The sequence below is a fragment of the Salvelinus fontinalis genome, chromosome 1, assembly GCF_029448725.1.
Source record: "Salvelinus fontinalis isolate EN_2023a chromosome 1, ASM2944872v1, whole genome shotgun sequence".
NCBI lineage: Eukaryota > Metazoa > Chordata > Actinopteri > Salmoniformes > Salmonidae > Salvelinus > Salvelinus fontinalis.
The window spans coordinates 44,967,297-44,986,473 of record NC_074665.1 but is presented as its reverse complement, the minus strand read 5'-3'; the positions used below and the strand labels follow the sequence as shown (position 1 = coordinate 44,986,473).

Sequence of the window (19,177 nt, the reverse complement as noted above, 5' to 3'; positions counted from 1 at the left end):
TGGAGAGGTTAATTACCGCGTGCTGTTGTAGCTCGGTGTCCACGGCCTGTGGGTAAAAATATTCTTAGAAATCGGAAAAATATGACGAGACATGTCAAAATTCTGATTTTTGGGCACTTGAGCAAAAAAGGGATTTTTAGAATTTTCAATTGAAGGGCACTTCATTTAATATAACAGCAATTTAAATTTCATTATAGGTGCATCATTTCTACTTAAAATGTCAAACAGACGCACAATGTACTCGTGGAACGACCCAGTTGCTATAGGTCAGAAAAAGTGGGCAAGGCGCAACACACGCACGCACGTGAAACTGACGTCAGTGTGCTGGTAATAGTATAGCTTCTCCACTGCCCATGTCCCCATGGGGGCTCGAACCAGTAATCCTCTGCCCGCAAACACACTTGACCCCACTCCTTCAAAACGTACAAACCGTTTGAGCTATCGACAAATTTCAAATTCGGTAGCTCCATCAGCGACATGTCAAGCTAGCTGTTGAGTGAGCTTTCGGTATATGCTTCACTCCTGCGTGCACGCATGCACATGCACACACCAACAACTTCATAGAAGAGTCCAATTTCTTAAGCTATAAAAACTATACAACACTAATTAAAACTACACAACACTAACACTACTTATGAAATTAGACCTTACCATAGGTGACCATGATATGTGTAATATTATGCGTCCATAATACCTTTGTTTTTACAGGTGTGTGGGGGGAGAACAACGACATATACTATATATGAAATATGTGAACAACCCTTCAAAGTCGTGGCTTCTCAGCCACACCCGTTACTGACCGGTGTATAAAATCGAGCACACAGGCATGCAATCTCCATAGACAAACATTGGCAGTAGAATGGCCTTACTGAAGAGCTCATTGACTTTCAACAGGATGCCACCTTACTAACATGTCAGTTCGGCACATTTCTGCCCTGTTAGAGCTGCCCCGGTCAACTGTAACGCTGTTATTGTGAAGTGGAAATGTCTAAGAGCGACAAAGGCTCGGCCATGAAGTGGCAGGCCACACAAGCTCACAGAACGCCACCGCTGAGTGCTGAAGGGCATAGCACTTAAAAAATCGTCTGTCCTCCGTTGCAACACTCACTACTGAGTTCCAACGTCAGCACAAGAACTGTTCCTCTGGAGCTTCATGAAAAGGGTTTCCATGGCCGAGCGGCCGCACACAAGGCTAAAATCACCACGCGCGATGCTAAGCGCTGGAGGGAGTGACGTAAAGCTCGCCGCCGTTGGACTCTGGAGCAGTGGAAAGAGTTCTCTGGAGTGATGAATACATGTCGCCTATATTGTGTACATTGCTTTGTTCATTGTCTTGTGCCGCCACCTGCAGCTGAAGTGATGTCATGGCATTCTCTTTGTGCAGGATGCGCACCAACAAGTCAATGGAAAGAATGGCCATGGGAAGAAAATAGCTCCATAGCCTCTCCTCGAGTGTGATATTACAATGTCTGTCTACACGAGATGGAAAGTATTCTTATCCCTTTTCTCAAAACACATTTAACTCGTGTATGGCCTGGCTTCCACGGTGTAAACCCTAGCTACAATGTGGGACCCACGTCTGACAGTCCCGTTCTGTAATACAACACAACACTGCATTGTGAAACAGGCCCATGTGAAAATGTATGCACGCACTACTGTAAATCGCTTTGGATGAACCAGTCTGCTAAACGGCATATATGATATAATACAAAGTGGGATTTGAAGTTGGACGCTGAATATTCTTGGCGGGCCATTTCTCACCAGAAGATGGCGATAGAAACCTGGTCATTGTTTTAATGCAAGACCAGTGCAGACGTGTTGCTTCTGACCGTGATCTCGGGAACCAGAGAACTAAATCTCTGCAGATGTTTGGAGAGGTTGCCCTGTAGACCAGAGGTGTCACGAAGGGAGCACTGATGAAGATAATTGTGTTGATATTAATTTTAGAATCACAGAATACTAAACCTCTACTGGATTCAGTATGCCATTCCTTTTTCACGGCATGGCATTTGCGTTAACCAGCTAGCACCGACCACTACTGCCAAGCATGGTAAAATTCAGTCAACTCTTAAAAAGGGAAATTACCAGGAGATTACAGTATACGAGAGATGGGTGAGAGAGATAAGTGTGTGTTAGTGTCTGAGAGAGAGAGAGAGAGAGAGAGAGAGAGAGAGAGAGAGAGAGAGAAAGCATTGGGGTATGTGTTCTTGTAAAGGGGGGATTTATTTCACAAAGAGGGGGGGGGGGAACTATTCTTCAGATTTTATCAAAGGTGTTGTTGATGGATGATTATGACATTATCCCGAACAGTTGGCATGCAAATAAACGTTAGCTCCTCAGTCCTTCTCATTGGTTGTTAGTGGCTGATGGGCGGGTCTAAAGAGGAAAGTGAAAATACAAACTCACGTTTTGTCAGCATCCAGCGGTGGCACGCAGGAACATTGTGGACTAGGCAATGCAGGCGCGCTAAAGAGTTATTACAGTTCTGAGTCTGACAGTCAAAGCTTCGGGAAGGCACACACACCGAGGAATAAAACTGAAAACAGGGAGGAAAATCTCACCGGTATCTACTTTCTACACTTTGACTTTGGGACTATTCTGGAGTGTAGCTAAATGAAAAGAAGGCGACGCATCATAACCAAATAGACGGCACTATGGAGAGCAAGGGCAGCCGCTGTAAGATCGTGGTGGTCGGCGATACGCAATGTGGCAAAACGGCATTACTTCATGTATTCGCCAAAGACTCGTACCCAGAGGTACGTTATGGCGATTGTATTACGAAGTTTATACGATTGTAATAAATAAGTCAATATTTTTTACATAAAAAAAAATTCGTTTAGCGTTCGCACCATGCGCGCATCAGGCTTCTCCATAAACTATGTTTTAAAACATTTAATGATTCTAAAGTTTAGGCTTTTGATCCTGTCTATAGCATAGTGTCTATAGCCTAAATCTATGGCACATATTTTTCATTTAATGACATCCATTTTGCATTATTCCTATACATTCTAGCTGGCCATGTGTGTCTAAGAATTGGCTCAGAATTAATATGGTGCCTGCCATATGCACATAGCCTACATGTGATATGTGATAGAGGAATAGGCCTACACCAGACTTTATCAGCCGAGATGAGTGGGAATGGAACATGGTATCATTTTGAATCATTGGGCAGATTTAGATTTTCATTTTGCCATTTGAAATGTTCCTTTTCAGAATTATGTCCCGACTGTCTTCGAGAACTACACGGCGAGTTTCGAGATCGAGAAACAGAGGATTGAGCTGAACATGTGGGACACATCAGGTAAGGACTGTGGCTTCAAGCGGGACTAATTGAATAAATAAATGTTGACACTTGGACTCGAAGATGTCACAACTCGCACAAGTAATTTGGACAGTGAGCCAGGTCTCTTTTAGTCTGCTAGGCTCCGCTCAAGGTGCAGAAATTGGCAATGATGCGACAGTTTTGAGCATTCAGAAAAATCCAGAGTTTTTCAAATTAATTATATTTATTCGGATTATAATGCTGGATTTTCCCAACAAGTTACGCACAGCAATTTGTGTTTTTGTGTCCACAAAACTACGCACAGAAATTACATATTTTCAAGGGAGGCTACCTTTCTTGGACATTAATTCCTGCTTTTTGACAGTTGAGTACATATTGAATGTCAAGCCTTCAGGCCTCCTGCACAGTTGACCTGGTATTTTATTGCACCAATTTGTCTTTTTGAGGGATTGCCGCTTTCATGTACAATCAGAGTTATCAGAAGCGCCTAGTTCCCAGTGGGAAGTTTCACTTGAATCCCAGCTAACAACAAACGTTCCCACAACTTTAGAGAAAGTTCGCTTAAGAGTCTCATTAGGTCATTAACTAACGTTTTCATAGGAATTTTTCCAAGGAACCATTCCCTTAATGTAAAATCGAATTTACCCAGAACGGTTTACCATGTTCTCAGAACTGAAATTATTAATGTTCCAGACACGTTTCATGCGGACGTTGCAAGAACATCAATGTGTCCAGTTTTCTGTAGGTTAGGAGAAAACATGACTAGAACATTAATATATTATTTTCTGAGAACATGGCAACCATGTTCTGTGTATGTTTGGTGGGACATTGATGGAGTATTCTCCTAACCCTCCGAAAACTTGACAAATGAATTGTCTTGCAACACTCCCATAAAACGTGTCTAGAACATGAATATCTTACATTCTGAGAACATGGCAACCATGCTCTGTGTATGTTTGGCGGGACGTTGATGGAATATTCTCCTAACCTACAGAAAACAGGACAAATTGATGTTCTAGTCATGTTTCATGGGAATGTGGCCAAAACATTTGTGTCCCCCCCAAAAACACACATCACGTTAGTGATGCCAAGCCAATCAAGGCCCTCCATTCACAGCTCTTTGTCTGTTAGCAAGGTTTGGGATACTCATGCACACGGTGCTTTTAAGACACAGTGTTTTCAATTGACATATTTGACACACTTTGACATACATAATTACAGTGTGCTTGTTCAATTAATCAGTCATTATTATTCAACATGACCTCACCTGGGATTTGGACTCACAACCTCTTGGTTCACGATATTCTGATCTGACACCTTATCTGTGTAAGGTATCAGTTATTAATCTGACTATTCTCTCATCATTGATTTTGTTGACCTCTTTCAGCAATTTAATGGCTTTCTGTATAGTTGTCTAATGTTGGTGGGGCATCTTAAAACCTGTTCTAATGATAGTCCTGAATCACTATGATCAATAAAATATACTGAACAAAAATATAAACACAACATGCAGCAATTTCAAAGATTTTACTGAGTTACAGTTCATATAAGGAAATCAGTCAATTGAAAGAAATGCATTTGGCCCTAATCTATAGATTTCACATGAATGGGCAGGGGTGCAACCATGGGTAGGCATAGGCCCACCCACTTGGCAGCCAGGCCCACCCACTGGGGAGCCAGGCCCAGCGAATCAGAATTAGTTTTCCCAAACAAAAGGGCTTTATTACAGACAGAAATACTCATCAGCACACCCACCCCTCAGACGATCCTGCAGGTGAAGAAGTCGGATGTGGAGGTCCTGGGCTGGTGTGGTTACATGTGGTCTATGGTTGTGAGGCCGGTTGGAAGTAGTGCCAAATTCTCTAAAATGACGTTGGAGGCAGTTTATGGTAAAGAAATTAACATTAAATTATCAGGCAACAGCTCTGATGGACATTCTTGCAGTCAGCATGCCAATTGCACGCCCCCTCAAAACTTGAGACATCTGTGGCATTGTGTTGTGTGACAAAACAGCACATTTTAAAGTGGCCTTTTATTGTCCACAGCACAAGGTGCACCTGTGTAATGATCATGCTGTTTAATCAGCTTCTTGATGTGTCACACCTGTCAGGTGGATGGATTATCTTGGCAAAGGAGAAAAGCTCACTGACAGGGATGTAAACAAATTAGTGCACAACATTTGAGAGAAATACGCTTTTTGTGCATATGGAACATTTCAGGGATTTTTTTTCTTCTCCAGCTCATAAAACATGGGACCAACACTTTACGTGTTTCATTTATATTTTTGTTCAGTTAATTTTCTTGAGTGTACTTTTAACAGAGCTGAGATTTACTTCAAAGTGTATCCACCCTATTGCTTACACTTATCAAGTTGTTTCAGATCTACACAAGTGCCTAGGGAGGAGGGGTTAAGGTTTCTTCTGGACAGGGCCTAACTATACTGACCCAATAAGCACATACCCTAGAGATATCCCTTATTGGCACAGTGGTAAGGTTGTTTGTCATTGGTGCTTGTGGCCTGGGTTCGAGACCAGCTAGAGCAGTCACCCTACTCTCCCATTCTTAGCAATATGTGTTAATGCCATTATTTGGCAACAGTTACACACTTATCTGATTTAATTAAAATGAGTTTCTCATTAAAAGACAGGTAATAAAAACATTCTCTCTCCATGGATGGTCATCCAAGCTAACTAATCTAAGTCAGATCAATGTTAGCAAGCTTATCAAGCTAGCTAAAATCTTATTGGTTGAAGAATTGTTCTGACCAAAAAGCACATGAATGAAGCAAAGTCGTATTTCCAACATCACAACTAGGAAATAGAAAGTTCCCGACTAGCACGTGAATGTGGCACTAGGCCCTGTGACTGTCCCACCTTCTTCCTCTTATGTAACAACAATGCCTCTGAACATGTTTTCACACCCATTAGAGTGACGACAAGACGTTGACAATGAAGACAGACGGACAGACCAGCTGAAGCCTTAAGACCAAGAAACGGGTGCTTGTTTAGATACTGCTTGGTGGTAATGTGTGTTGTTAAGATGCGGTTCGAGAGCTCACTGAAATGGGTGTTGCTGAAATGTCTAACTGCATTTCAACAACCCCCATTTCAACCACCCAGGAGCTATTCGCCTGGCTTTTGGAACACTGTTGTGGATAGCAACTTGCGTTGATGGATGGTGTCAATAAGGAATTCTAGTCATCTCAGATGACTGTCTCAGTGTTTCCTCCTACCAGCGATCCTATACTGAAGCTATACTTGCCCCAAGCCTAAAAGAAAATTGCCTCAATTGGTTTGAATCACAACTTCAGAAGGTGGCTCTGGCAACTCCAGACATTTCTTATTTCCTAGGGAGCCGCCTGTACGAAACAAATCAATGGGAAACAGATGAGAGGCAGACTTGGTGAAAGTAGATGTGGCTAAGTGGATTTCTCCCAGCTATACAGAAGGAAGGTGCTATATGACCCACGTCTGACCCTACCTAGCCTCCTATTAGTTGTATAAATAGATTGTTCGGAAGAGGCAGGTTCTAATCTGGGTATATCTCTTTGGACAGGTGTATTTGCTCCCACTCACACATAAGTCCCCTGGCACCGGACCTTTTGCTGCTAACTGGCTAAATGAGGGTTAGTGACTTGGCGCATGTAGACGGGGCAGTGTTTGTGTGCATGCGTGTGCGTGGAGCATTGTTTCTGCTATTTTCTGCCCGGAAGTGCTTTGCCTCTTTGTGTGTGTATTGTTAGGTATCATAACAATAGGATTTGAAAGATAAACAGGATTTGTGAAATAATGTTTGTGTGTGTGACCCTGTGAGGTATCGACATGCTACCTGCAATACCCAGGAGTGTTTATTTCTATCCCTTCACTCATGGCTGAATTTGTTATGCAATATATTATTTGTCTTGTATGTGTGTGTGTGTGTGTGTGTGTGTGTGTGTGTGTGTGTGTGTGTGTGTGTGTGTGTGTGTGTGTGTGTGTGTGTGTGTGTGTGTGTGTGTGTGTGTGTGTGTGTGTGTGTGTGTGTGTGTGTGTGTGTGTGTGTGTGTGTGAGAGACAGCCAGCCATGTAAATGTGTATGTAAATGGATAGATGTGCCAGCCTGGCACGGTAATGTGGTCGCTTTGCATGGCCAGCAGCAGGTGAGTAGATGAACCAAACCAGTGACTGTTAACAATGACTGAGGTCGAGGAGAATGAATTAACTACAGGAGGATAGCTCACCCTGTCCTGGTCTCGCTCTCTCTCATTGTCTCTTTCACTCCCCCCCCCCCCCCTCCCTCTCACAGCTCATTAGCCGGAGAGGCAGCTGCTGGGTGTGGCTGATAGGGCGGGGACTAGTGGAGTAAGGGAATAGAGTAGAGGAGGAAGAGGAGGAGTGTAGACAAAGAAGAGGGGGGGGGGAGAAACTGATGGCAGATGAGGTGGTGTGAAGACCGAGGAGAGGAGGAGAAATCGAGGAGAGGTCAAGTGGAGGAGAATTTAGAGTGGAGGAGGAGCAGAGAAGTAGAGAGGAGAAGAGTGGAGAGGAGGAGGGCGACTAAGTGAAGACAGATGAGAGGAGGGGAGGAGAAGTCAAGCAGAGAGACTAAGGGGTGGGACATGGAGGAGACAGACACACGGAGGGGAGGCTAGAGTGGCCAGCCATTCCACTGGATCCCGAGCTAGTTGCCTGCTTGCTGACAGAAACAGAGTGGCAGTAATTAACCATACACTTATCCCCACGCTCGCTCAGTGACCAAACACTTGCCCCCTGTCTCTCCCTCTCTCCCACCCACCCTCTTCTTTATCACCTTCTCCCTCTCTCCCCTTCGCGGTCACTCCTCTTTTGATTGCACTCATGCGCTCTCACCCTTCGTCCTACTCTTTTTACCACCGCCTGATTGGTCCCTCGCTCTCTTTCTCTCAATTGAAAAAGAAAATCTCCCCCTCCCTCCTCTCGCTCAGTCAAAACAAGGTCAGGACTCCCACTCTGTCGCGCTAACGCCTCTTATGATCATTGCGCTTGATTAGCCTAGCATCTCCGCTAACCCCTCTCCCCTCTTGATCCTCTATGCTCACAGCGGTGTAGATAGCAGAGATAGCTGATCCACACTCTCTCTATCACGCCACATCAGCCATATAAGGCTCAACATAATCAGTTTATGCAGTGTGACAAAAGAAGCAACACATTAAAAAAACACAGGCGGATGAACTAACGAATGAGTGGGGGGATTTGGATGGGATTGAGATAGTGTGTGTGTGTGTTGTTGTTTTTGGAGGGAGGCTCAGAGATTTTATCCTAATTCTGTTACCCTCCAGTGTTTGGTTATATTTCAAAAGTAGCACATAGAATTCAAATCATCAGTTTGTTTCTCATCAGATGTCCCAAAATAACACTATACAACACCAGAATAAGTAAATAAGTTGACGTATCAGAAGAGGTACAGGATGTACTAGCACAGTGCTAGGCTCACGTCTCTTTTTTCTAAGTGTTGGCTCTAGCTTTTCGCTGTTCTCAGTCTAGGCCAGGGTATTCAAATCCGACCGTCAAGGTCTTGTAGTTGATGTATTGGTTAATGCCATTCGTTATTCGGAGAGTACACTAACCGGGCTGTCCCAGGTCTCAATCCATCCCTTGTAGAGGGAAATATTAAACAGAATAAAAGTAGTAGCAGCGCGGTGGAGCTTCAGGCCTTTATAAGTCTGCTCCGGGCCAAACCTAATGCATCAAACAACTTGCCCGCTTCAAAGTCAACCGTGTGAAAGGTAAGAGTCCATAGAAACCTGCTCAACCTGCAGTGTCATATACACACAAAACAGCGTAACACCAAGAAGGAACTCGACAGGGAGGTGCGCCTGAAGTCTGTCCCTCAGGCAACTTCCTGCTCAGGAAGACTTTGGCACAGGTTTGATCTCAGCTCTCAGCTCAGTGAAACTTATCTAGAGCCCTGATTTTATTCTCTCCCTTGCACCCATCCTTACACAACCACACAGTATATAGTATAGATCACCCCCTCTCCACGCTCCCTGTTGCATTTCTCTCAGACTGAAATGGAGTCCCACTCTGGTATTGGCACAGCAGGCTCTCATTAATTAATGAGGAGATTTTATGACCTCTGTCAGATGTTGGCTCCTTGAAAGCCAGCCCAGATGAGATGAGAGACAGAGAGAGAGAGAGAGAGAGAGAGAGAGAGAGAGAGAGAGAGAGAGAGAGAGAGAGGGTGAAAGAGAGGGACACCTATCTTGGGTTCATGCTCAAGTCTAAAAGGGAGCGAGAGTAGTTTGAGTTAAAAGCAACAAATGAAACTCAAAAGCGCTATGTAGTCGGTGTGAGTCTGGTTGGCTTGATCTACTCCTGGTCATGGTGCCCATTAAAAGCACAGGGAACATTGAAAATCAATGGCCTAGATGCTTCTCCACCTCACCCCCATGGGAAACGCACCCATCTCCTCCAAACTCACTTGCTTTCACTGACAGACCTCAGACTGTTCAGTAACCCATTCCTAGAACGCGCGCACACACACACACACACACACACACACACACACACACACACACACACACACACACACACACACACACACACACACACACACACACACACACACACACACACACACACACACACACACACACACACACACACACACACACACACACACACACACACACACACACACACACCCCCATCTCCTGAAGGATCTCTGGCCTGGTGAAGCATTGGAAGCATCTGTGATTTCTCCTGGCTCATCTGAATGTAAACCGGTATGGTTATTTGAATGATGATGCTCATATTTATGCAGTGGTGATTTTAGCATGTAAATCTTGGTGGGGCCAAAAAATAAATGTTTCAGGTGTATGCCAGCAAAACCACTACACAACACTAAACAATACATTAATTGCACTATAACGGTGACAAACTGTTAGGACCTACATAAAGCTGTCCCAACGGCAAAGTCCCAACAACTTACTGTACCACTCCTACTCCTGGCTATCATCGGAGCCTTGTCTGGTAGAGAAACAGCTCATTCAGCCTAATTTACTGCCTTTTAAAAAAACATAGCTGATATGGCTGACTTGCTTAAACAAATGTGGTTTCTACTGACAATTGAGATGTACAAACTATGGCATAAGGGGACGACGAGCGGCTAAGAGGCAATCCGTAATTCTGATTAAGACATCAATGAGCAAGCTAGGACAGACATAGTCGATATAACTATTTGTTCATCACTTTTGAAATGTACAGCAACAGAAATCAGAACATGCGCCGTTCTTACAGTATTCTCCCTGTACACCAAGTTAGACCCGCAGGATAAATAAAGGGGGCATATAAGCAGACAATGAAAGCTCTTACAATATTCGATGATGACATTTCTCTAAAACAGGCTATAGGCTACATGTGCAACACCAAGATCACAGTAGGCTATATTATGAGGGGAAAAGGGACCAAAGTATTAGGGTGAGGCACATGAGCTACTAACAGCTTACTACACAACATAAACTTAGTATTACTTTCTTAGCTACAGTATACATATCTCCCTGGCATATTACAGAATTTATGCAGCACCATACAAGACATTTTTGGACTCACCTTGTTGTGCTGTGCTCACTTGAACAGGAAGGTGGTACGGCGGTACTTCGTGGGCAAATTTTGTCATCAAATTTTTGTCATCAAAGCCTGGCATTCTCAGGATTTATGGTGCTATCAAGACAACTGGGAACTCTGAAAAAAACAAGGTCGAATCATGATGTCAGTGATCTTGAGTTCCGAGTTCTCGACTTGCAATTCCGAGTTGGATGACCGTTCAAAACTTATTTTCCCAGTCAGAGTTCCCAGTTGTTTTGAAATCACTGAAGTCTGAGATTTCCAGGTTCTGAGTTTCCAGTTGTTTTGAGTGCAGGAGCAGTCATGCTGGATTGACAGCATGGCCAATGTTGAATGTTGATCCTTTTAAGCTTGGAAAAGAGACCCTTAAACCCAGACTTGGACCACACATCCACTTCACTGGATAGCAGGCTAGTGATTGCTTTGCAATGCTTGCAGTTAGCCACCAATTCCTTCCAAACCACTCATTGTTGAATTTGCAATTTCCAACTTGTTGTGTAATGTTTATGTCCAATAATGTTTTATCTGTTTATAATTTATCTTCATATGACAAGGATTGAAAGGGATTTGCCAGTAGATTGTCAACTTGATTCATGATGATGACTGCTAGCTAAGAGTTTGAAAGTATGATGTTGACATGATCAGTCCAATCAAAGCTACGGTAGATATAACGTGATTTCGACGTCATTTTATCAGTGGCCAATGACTTTAAGCCTTCTTGGATGGTCACTTCTAATGTAACTCTATGGCAGCACCCAAGGGGCTCGGATTTTCGAGCTCTCCCCGTAGATTTTGCGGTGACATAGTGTTCCCATGAGTGACAGAACATTACCAACCCCTACGCACCGTATTTTCCGCTGGCCACCCCACCACCACAGAAAGCACTGAGCTAGGCTGAAACACCTACATTTTGGAGCTGTGTCACTCAAGAAAGCAAAAAAAGAGACCAAGTTTGTATGCAGCTTTATTGACTCAATAAAATGTTTTGCTAAACGGGTGTGGCTCTGCACCACCTGCCCTGAATGATGGGTCACCATTGCATCTACGATGCTCACATCTATGCTCACATTAGATATGTGGTATTAAAACCAGTTAAGGGACAGTTTGCAAAATGTATCCATAAAAATAAATGAATGAATCAATTATGACTGAAAAAATACAATGAAGAGCAGGTTACAGAATTGCTGATTGTCCACTGTCAACATTCCAGAACTGGTGATGTTATAATCAGATTCTTCTGTAAAATACTGGGTCCATGTAATACTATGTTTCATGATAGGCCCACTATCAACATTCTGGTAGTTGTGACGTCATAATCAATTATTCTATTACATCATGTTGGGTCCATATCGTGTGTATGTTTGACAGTAAACACTAAACCCAATTCACTTTTACAAAGCATAGCTAGCTAGCTAACTAGTAGTTTGACTTGTAATTTGTACTGCCTACCTTTGAAAGACGATTTCATTTCTTTCATCAAAATGGCACAGGTCTCTCAGAAGATGTTATTTTTGGCTGTTATTTTCTGTTCCATATCCCCTGTTACTGCAAATGTGTTGGCGTCTTCGGAGTACAAGACTTTGATACAGGTGAAGGACCACCCTGTTCTGAACAACCCTGATGCTACAAAAGAGACAGATTTCAAGACATTGCTGGAACAACTTGAGAGTTTACGGGTGAAAGACGATTCTTCTCCAGGTAATGTGGGCCAGACGACAAAAGGATATTCCTCCAAAATTGCCAAGGACCTCTCGGAGCTTGTGGAGCCCCTGATTTCTGTTCCAGAGCACAAGCCTTTGATGCCAGTGAAGGACCACCCTGTTCAGGACATCCCCAATGTTGCAAAACTGACCAAAATGGTGCAAGTGGACCAGATGCTGGACCAACTTCAGAGGATGAAAGATGATACTTTCCCAGGTAAAGCTAAAGTCTCCCAGAAGATTGTGGAGAAACTTATTCCTTATCTACTGGCTTACAAGCAAACAGCATTACATGGTGACGATGACGTCTTCAACGAAAATGGTCAGGCTCCAGCTCCAAAAGCTCAGAAGAGCACCCTGAAGATCAAACCCAGAGTCAACATATTGACCGACCCTTCTTACTCCGAGCCACTTGTGAAGGTGAACCTGATTTTGGGGTTCTTTTTCTATGGCTTCATCGTAATAGTGGTTCTCTATGATGCTGTGAGAATCTCCAAGGAGGCTAGAAGGAGATCTGATGCTATGGCCGCTGCCAGGCTGAAGAATAGACAACCAGCCACCGATGAACCACAGACACTGGGGTCCAGACTTCGGGAGAGCATATCTTCACGCTTTGGTTTGAAACAGGCATCATTCACACCACAGTGTGCCCACATTTCTGACAATTCGGCAAAAGAGTTGCACAAGTCAAAGGAGTCAATCTCCACCAAGGACAAATCTGAATCGGAAAAGAGACCCGGAAAGAGTGCCGTCAGCCTGCGAGAGTGTGAGCCGCCTCTGCCTAGCATCCCAGAGAACTTTCTTGTGCCTGACTCTGAGCCTGCCATCCAGGTGGCATTGAACCCATTCGACACCAAGCTAGCCGAAGTTGTATCTGACAATGCTGAGGCATCCAACTACGAGGCAACCGAGAAGCCCTGCTACACACATTCTGGGCTCACAGGTTTGTGTCGATTAAGACTGAGGACTACTTCTTAAACCAAGTGACATTGAATAAAAGCAGCAGATATTGAATCACCAAATGAGAACACATGGAGACTGCCACCTTTTGAAGACTTATCTTTTCTGTTTGTAATTGAATTGAATAACTTTAGAATAGTAATAAAAATATATTGCATTTAAAACGTATGTTTAAAGTCATTTTGGGGTATTTTGATTTGTTGTTGTACTGTTGTTTTGTAAATGAATAAGAAACATTATTTAATTGATCAAATAGATTTTTCAGAGAAAAAAATAGTTTAACAAATGATTCTTCTGTACTTTTGTATACTTTTTTTGCCAGTAGTTCTGAAAGTAGCACTCACAAGCCAAAAGTGTCCCTGAAAATCTTGTGCTACGTCAGATATGTGCAGATACAGTGCCTTCAGAATGTATTCATACCACTTCACTCAATTCCCATTTTGTTGTGTTACAGCCTGAATTCAAAATTGATTAAATATATATTTTTTCTCACCCATCTACACAAAATACCCTATAATGACAATGTGAAAACAGGTTTTTTGACATTTTAGCACATTTATTGAAAATAAAATACAGAAATATCTAATTGACAAAGTATTCACACCCCTAAGTCAACACATGTTATAATCCCCTTTGGCAGCAATTACAGCTGTGATTCTTTCTGGGTAAGCCTCTCAGAGTTTTGTACACCTCGATTGTACGATATTTGCCCATTATTATAAAAATAATTATTCAAGCTCTGTCAAATTGATTGTTGATCATTGCTAGACAACCATTGTGAAGTCTTGCCATATATATATTTATTTTTTTTGTTTTATTTTACCCATGTCATAGTGGTTTATAAGTCAGTATTTGTGAATTGGGTTGTGTTTTTCTGTGGATTCATGTTTATTGTATTGCTATTGAACTTTGACCATTGAAATCTGAGAGACCCTCAGATTAAGATAGAGTTGGGTGCATCCTAGTAAACTATAGGCAGGATATATGGCCGATATCTAAGTCTATTGTACTATTTGATGTATTTCATTCATATTGAGCTCATTGTACAAATTTCACATATCAATATTTCCTCAAGGTGATTCATTTTTTTGGTAAGTATTTTTATTGACAAAATACAAGCCGGCATTCTTTTTCTAAATGATTCAGTTGTGTGGTTTTCATTTCTCCCTACTGCTCCAGTAGTGAACCTAACTGGTCCAATAGAGTTTGAGCTTAAACATACAGTAGCCCATAGTGTTTAGCAATTGTTACATAAGCAACTCCAGTATAGATTTGGCCTTGTGTTGTAGGTTATTGTCCTGCTGAAAGGTGAATTAATCTCCCAGTGTCTAACGGAACCAGGTTTTCCTCTAGGATTTTGCCTGTGCTTAGCTCCATTACCTTTCTTTTTTTATCCTGAAAAGCTCCCCAGTCCTTAACAATTACAAGCATACCCATAACATGATGCAGCTACCACTATGCTTGAAAATATGGAGCGTGTTACTCAGTAATGTGCTGTATTGGATTTTCCCCAAATATAACGCTTGTATTGAGGACAAAAAGTTAATTGCTTTGCCACATTTTTTGCAGTATTACTTTAGTGCCTTGTTGCAAACAGGATGCATGTTTTGGAATGTTTTTTATTCTGTACCGTCTTCCTTCTTTTCACTCTGTCAATTAGGTTAGTATTGTGGAGTAACTACAATGTTGTTGATCCATCCTCCATCACAGCCATTCAACTCTGTAACTGTTTTAAAGTCACCATTGGCCTCATGGTGAAATCCCTGAGTGGTTTATTTCTTCTCCAGCAGTGGTGTAAAGTAGTTAAGTAAAAATTCTTTAAAGTACTACTTAAGTAGTTTTTGTGGGTATCTGTACTTTACTACTCATATTGTTGACAACTTTTACTTTACTACATTCCTAAAGAAAATAATGTACTTTTTACTCCATACATTTTCCCTGACACCCAAAAGTACTTCTTACATTTTGTCAGGAAAATGGTCCAATTCACGCACTTATCAAGAGAACATCCCTGATCATCCCTACTGCCTCTGATCTGGCGGACTCATTAAACACAAATGCTTTGTTTGTAAATTAATGTCAGAGTGTTGTAGTGTGCTCCCGGTTCTCCGTAAATAAATAAAATATATATATATTGTGCTGTCTGGTTTGCATAATATAAGGAATTTGAAATTATTAATACTTTTACTTTTGATACTTAAGTACATTTGAGCAATTCCATTTACTTTTGATACTTAAGTATATTTAAAACCAAATACTTTTAGACTTTTGCTCAAGTAGTATTTTACTAGGTGACTTTCAGTTTGACTTGAGTCATTTTCTATTAAGGTATCTTTACTTTTACTCAAGTATGACTTTTCAGTACTTTTTCCACCACTGCTCTCCAGCAACTGAGTTAGGAAGGACGCCTGTATTTTGTAGTGACGGTGTATTGATACACCATCTAAAGTGTCAATAATAACCATGCTCAAAAAGAAATTCAATGTCTGCTTTTTCTATTTTTACCCATCTACCAATAGGTGCCCTGTACTTTACTTTACTACTCATATTGTTAAAAACTTTTACTTTACTACATTCCTAAAGAAAATAATGTACTTTGATATACCCATCTACCAATGCAAGGCATTGGAAAACCTCCCTGGTCTTTGTGGTTGAATCTGTGTTTGAAATTCAATGCTCGACTGAGGGACCTTACACTTATCTGTATGTGTGGGGTCCAGAGATGAGGTAGTAATTAAAAATCATGTTAAACATTATTATTTCAAACAGAGTCCAATGATCTTATTATATGGCTTGTTAAGCAAACTTTACTCCTGAACTTATTTAGGCTTGCCATAGCAAAGGCATGGAATACTTATTGGCTGAAGACATTTAATTTTAAATTAATTTGTAAAAAAAAAAAAGAATTCCACTTTTGACATTATGAGGTATTGTGTACAGGCCAGTGACACAACATCTCAATTTAATCTATTTTAAATTCAGGCTGTAACACAACAAAATGTGGCAAAAGTCAAGGGGTGTGAATACTTTCTGAAGGCACTGTATGTGCACTAAGTAATATCTCTCTCTCTCCTGTGTCCTCTGAGCTGTTAGCCCTGCAACCTCATTGGATAATGTTGGACAGGCCTCTTGCTAGCTGTCACTCAAATGTGAGGGGCTGAAGCTCATTGGCTAAAATTCTAATTGCTAGGGAGCTGGCCCACATGGAAGTAAATGTGGAGGTAAATGTAGGGAAAATGGCGTGGCACAGCTTCAAGAAAACAGTCGCTTTCAAACTAAGGATTTCGTGGCTAATTGAGGTAAAACAGTAACTCTTCTCTCGGATTATGCATGTATGAACTAGACATTGATGCATCCAGCTAGAGCGAGGAGGTTTAAAAAATACTTTCTTCGTGACCAAACTATCAGAGCTTGTTTTTAAACATTTGGTTTCCAAGGGGGGCGGTGCGGGCCATGAGGAAGACCCAAAAGTGTCTCACTCCCTTGGTCAGAAAGCTCAAAATTAGCTGCGTCATCGCAAGCACCAGCGTAGTTTTCACGATCTGGTAGTATACGATGAGCTGTAGGTCACAGGGGCATTTGCCAAAGTTGTCGGAGAAAGCCGTTAAGGGACAGGGACTGCACGTCAAACAAATTGCCAAATGTCTCCAAAGAGATGAATTAATTATCTGAATGAATGAATAAAATGAAGAGCAGGTTACAGAGTTGTTGATTGTCCACTGTCAACATTCTGGAACTCGTGATGTCATAATCGACTCTTCTATTACATCATGTAGGGTCCATATCTTATGGATCTTTGACAGTGAACAGTAAACCCAAATCACTTTTACAAAGCACAGCTGACCAGTTAGTAGTTTGACTTGTAATTTGTACTGCCTACTTTTGAAAGACGATTTCTTTCATCAAAATGGCACAGCTTACCCAGAAAGGTGGGCTGTGCAACATGAAGATGTTATTTTTGGCTGTTATTTTCTGTCTCCTATCGCCTGCTGCTACAAATGTGTTGTCTTCTTCGTCTTCGGACCAGAAGACTTTGATGCCAGTGAAGGACCACTCTGTTCAGAACAACCCTGACGCTACAAAAGAGACCAATTTTAAGACATTGCTGGAACAACTTGAGAGTTTACGGGTGAAAGACGATTCTTCTCCAGGTAATGTGGGCCAGTTGACAAAAGGATATTCCTCAAAAAATGCCAAGGACCTCTCGGAGCTTGTGGAGCCCCTGATTTCTGTTCCAGAGCACAAGCCTTTGATGCCAGTGAAGGACCACCCTGTTCAGGACATCCCCAATGTTGCAAAACTGACCAAAATGGTGCAAGTGGACCAGATGCTGGACCAACTTCAGAGGATGAAAGATGATACTTTCCAAGGTAAAGCTAAAGTCCCCCAGAAGATTGTGGAGAAACGTATTCCTTATCTACTGGCTTACAAGCAAACAGCATTACATGGTGACGATGACGTCTTCAAAGAAAATGGTCAGGCTCAGGCTCCAAAAGCTCAGAAGAGCACCCTGAAGATCAAACCCAGAGTCAACATATTGACCGACCCTTCTTACTCCGAGCCACTTGTGATGGTGAACCTGATTTTGGGGCTCTTTTTCTATGGCTTCATCGTAATAGTGGTTCTCTATGATGCTGTGAGAATCTCCAAGGAGGCTAGAAGGAGATCTGATTCTATGGCCGCTGCCAGGCTGAAGAAAAGACAACCAGCCACCGATGAACCACAGACACTGGGGTCCAGACTTCGGGAGAGCATATCTTCACGCTTTGGTTTGAAACAGGCATCATCCACACCACAGTGTGCCCACATTTCTGACGATTCGGCAAAAGAGTTGCACAAGTCAAAGGAGTCAATCTCCACCAAGGACAAATCTGAATCGGAAAAGAGACCCGGAAAGAGTGCCGTCAGCCTGCGAGAGTGTGAGCCGCCTCTGCCTAGCATCCCAGAGAACTTTCTTGTGCCTGACTCTGAGCCTGCCATCCAGGTGGCATTGAACCCATTCGCCACCAAGCTAGCCGAAGTTGTATCCGACAATGCTGAGGCATCCAACTACGAGGGAACCGAGAAGCCCTGCTACACACATTCTGGGCTCACTGAGATTTGTGTCGATTAAGACTGAGGACTACTTCTTAAACCAAGTGACATAGAATAAAAGCAGCAGATATTGAATCACCAAATGAGAACACATGGAGACTGCCACCTTTTGAAGACGTATCTTTTCTGTTTGTAATTGAATTGAATAACTTTAGAATAGTAATAAAAATATCTTTCATTTAAAACGTATGTTTAAAGTCATTTTGGGGTATTTTGATTTGTTGTTGTACTGTTGTGTTGTAAATGAATAAGAAACATTATTTAATTGATCAAATAGATTTTTCAGAGAAAAAAATAGTTTAACAAATGATTCTTCTGTACTTTTGTATACTTTTTTTGCCAGTAGTTCTGAAAGTAGCACTCACAAGCCAAAAGTGTCCCTGAAAATCTTGTGCTACGTCAGATATGTGCAGATACAGTGCCTTCAGAATGTATTCATACCACTTCACTCAATTCCCATTTTGTTGTGTTACAGCCTGAATTCAAAATTGATTAAATATATATTTTTTCTCACCCATCTACACAAAATACCCTATAATGACAATGTGAAAACAGGT

At 42.1% G+C, this 19,177-nt stretch overlaps 1 protein-coding gene across 1 annotated transcript in view; it reads left to right on the top strand.

The window, feature by feature from the left end:
* The first annotated feature begins 2,396 nt into the window (after positions 1–2,396).
* LOC129855343 (rho-related GTP-binding protein RhoN-like) overlaps positions 2,397–19,177 on the top strand; it is a 53,470-nt gene continuing 36,689 nt past the window's right edge. Inside the window, exons 1-2 of the mRNA XM_055922894.1 lie at positions 2,397–2,756; positions 3,214–3,301. Of these exons, the coding sequence (XP_055778869.1) occupies positions 2,655–2,756; positions 3,214–3,301 (190 nt within the window). The 5' untranslated portion in view covers positions 2,397–2,654. The remainder of the gene's footprint in view (positions 2,757–3,213; positions 3,302–19,177) is intronic.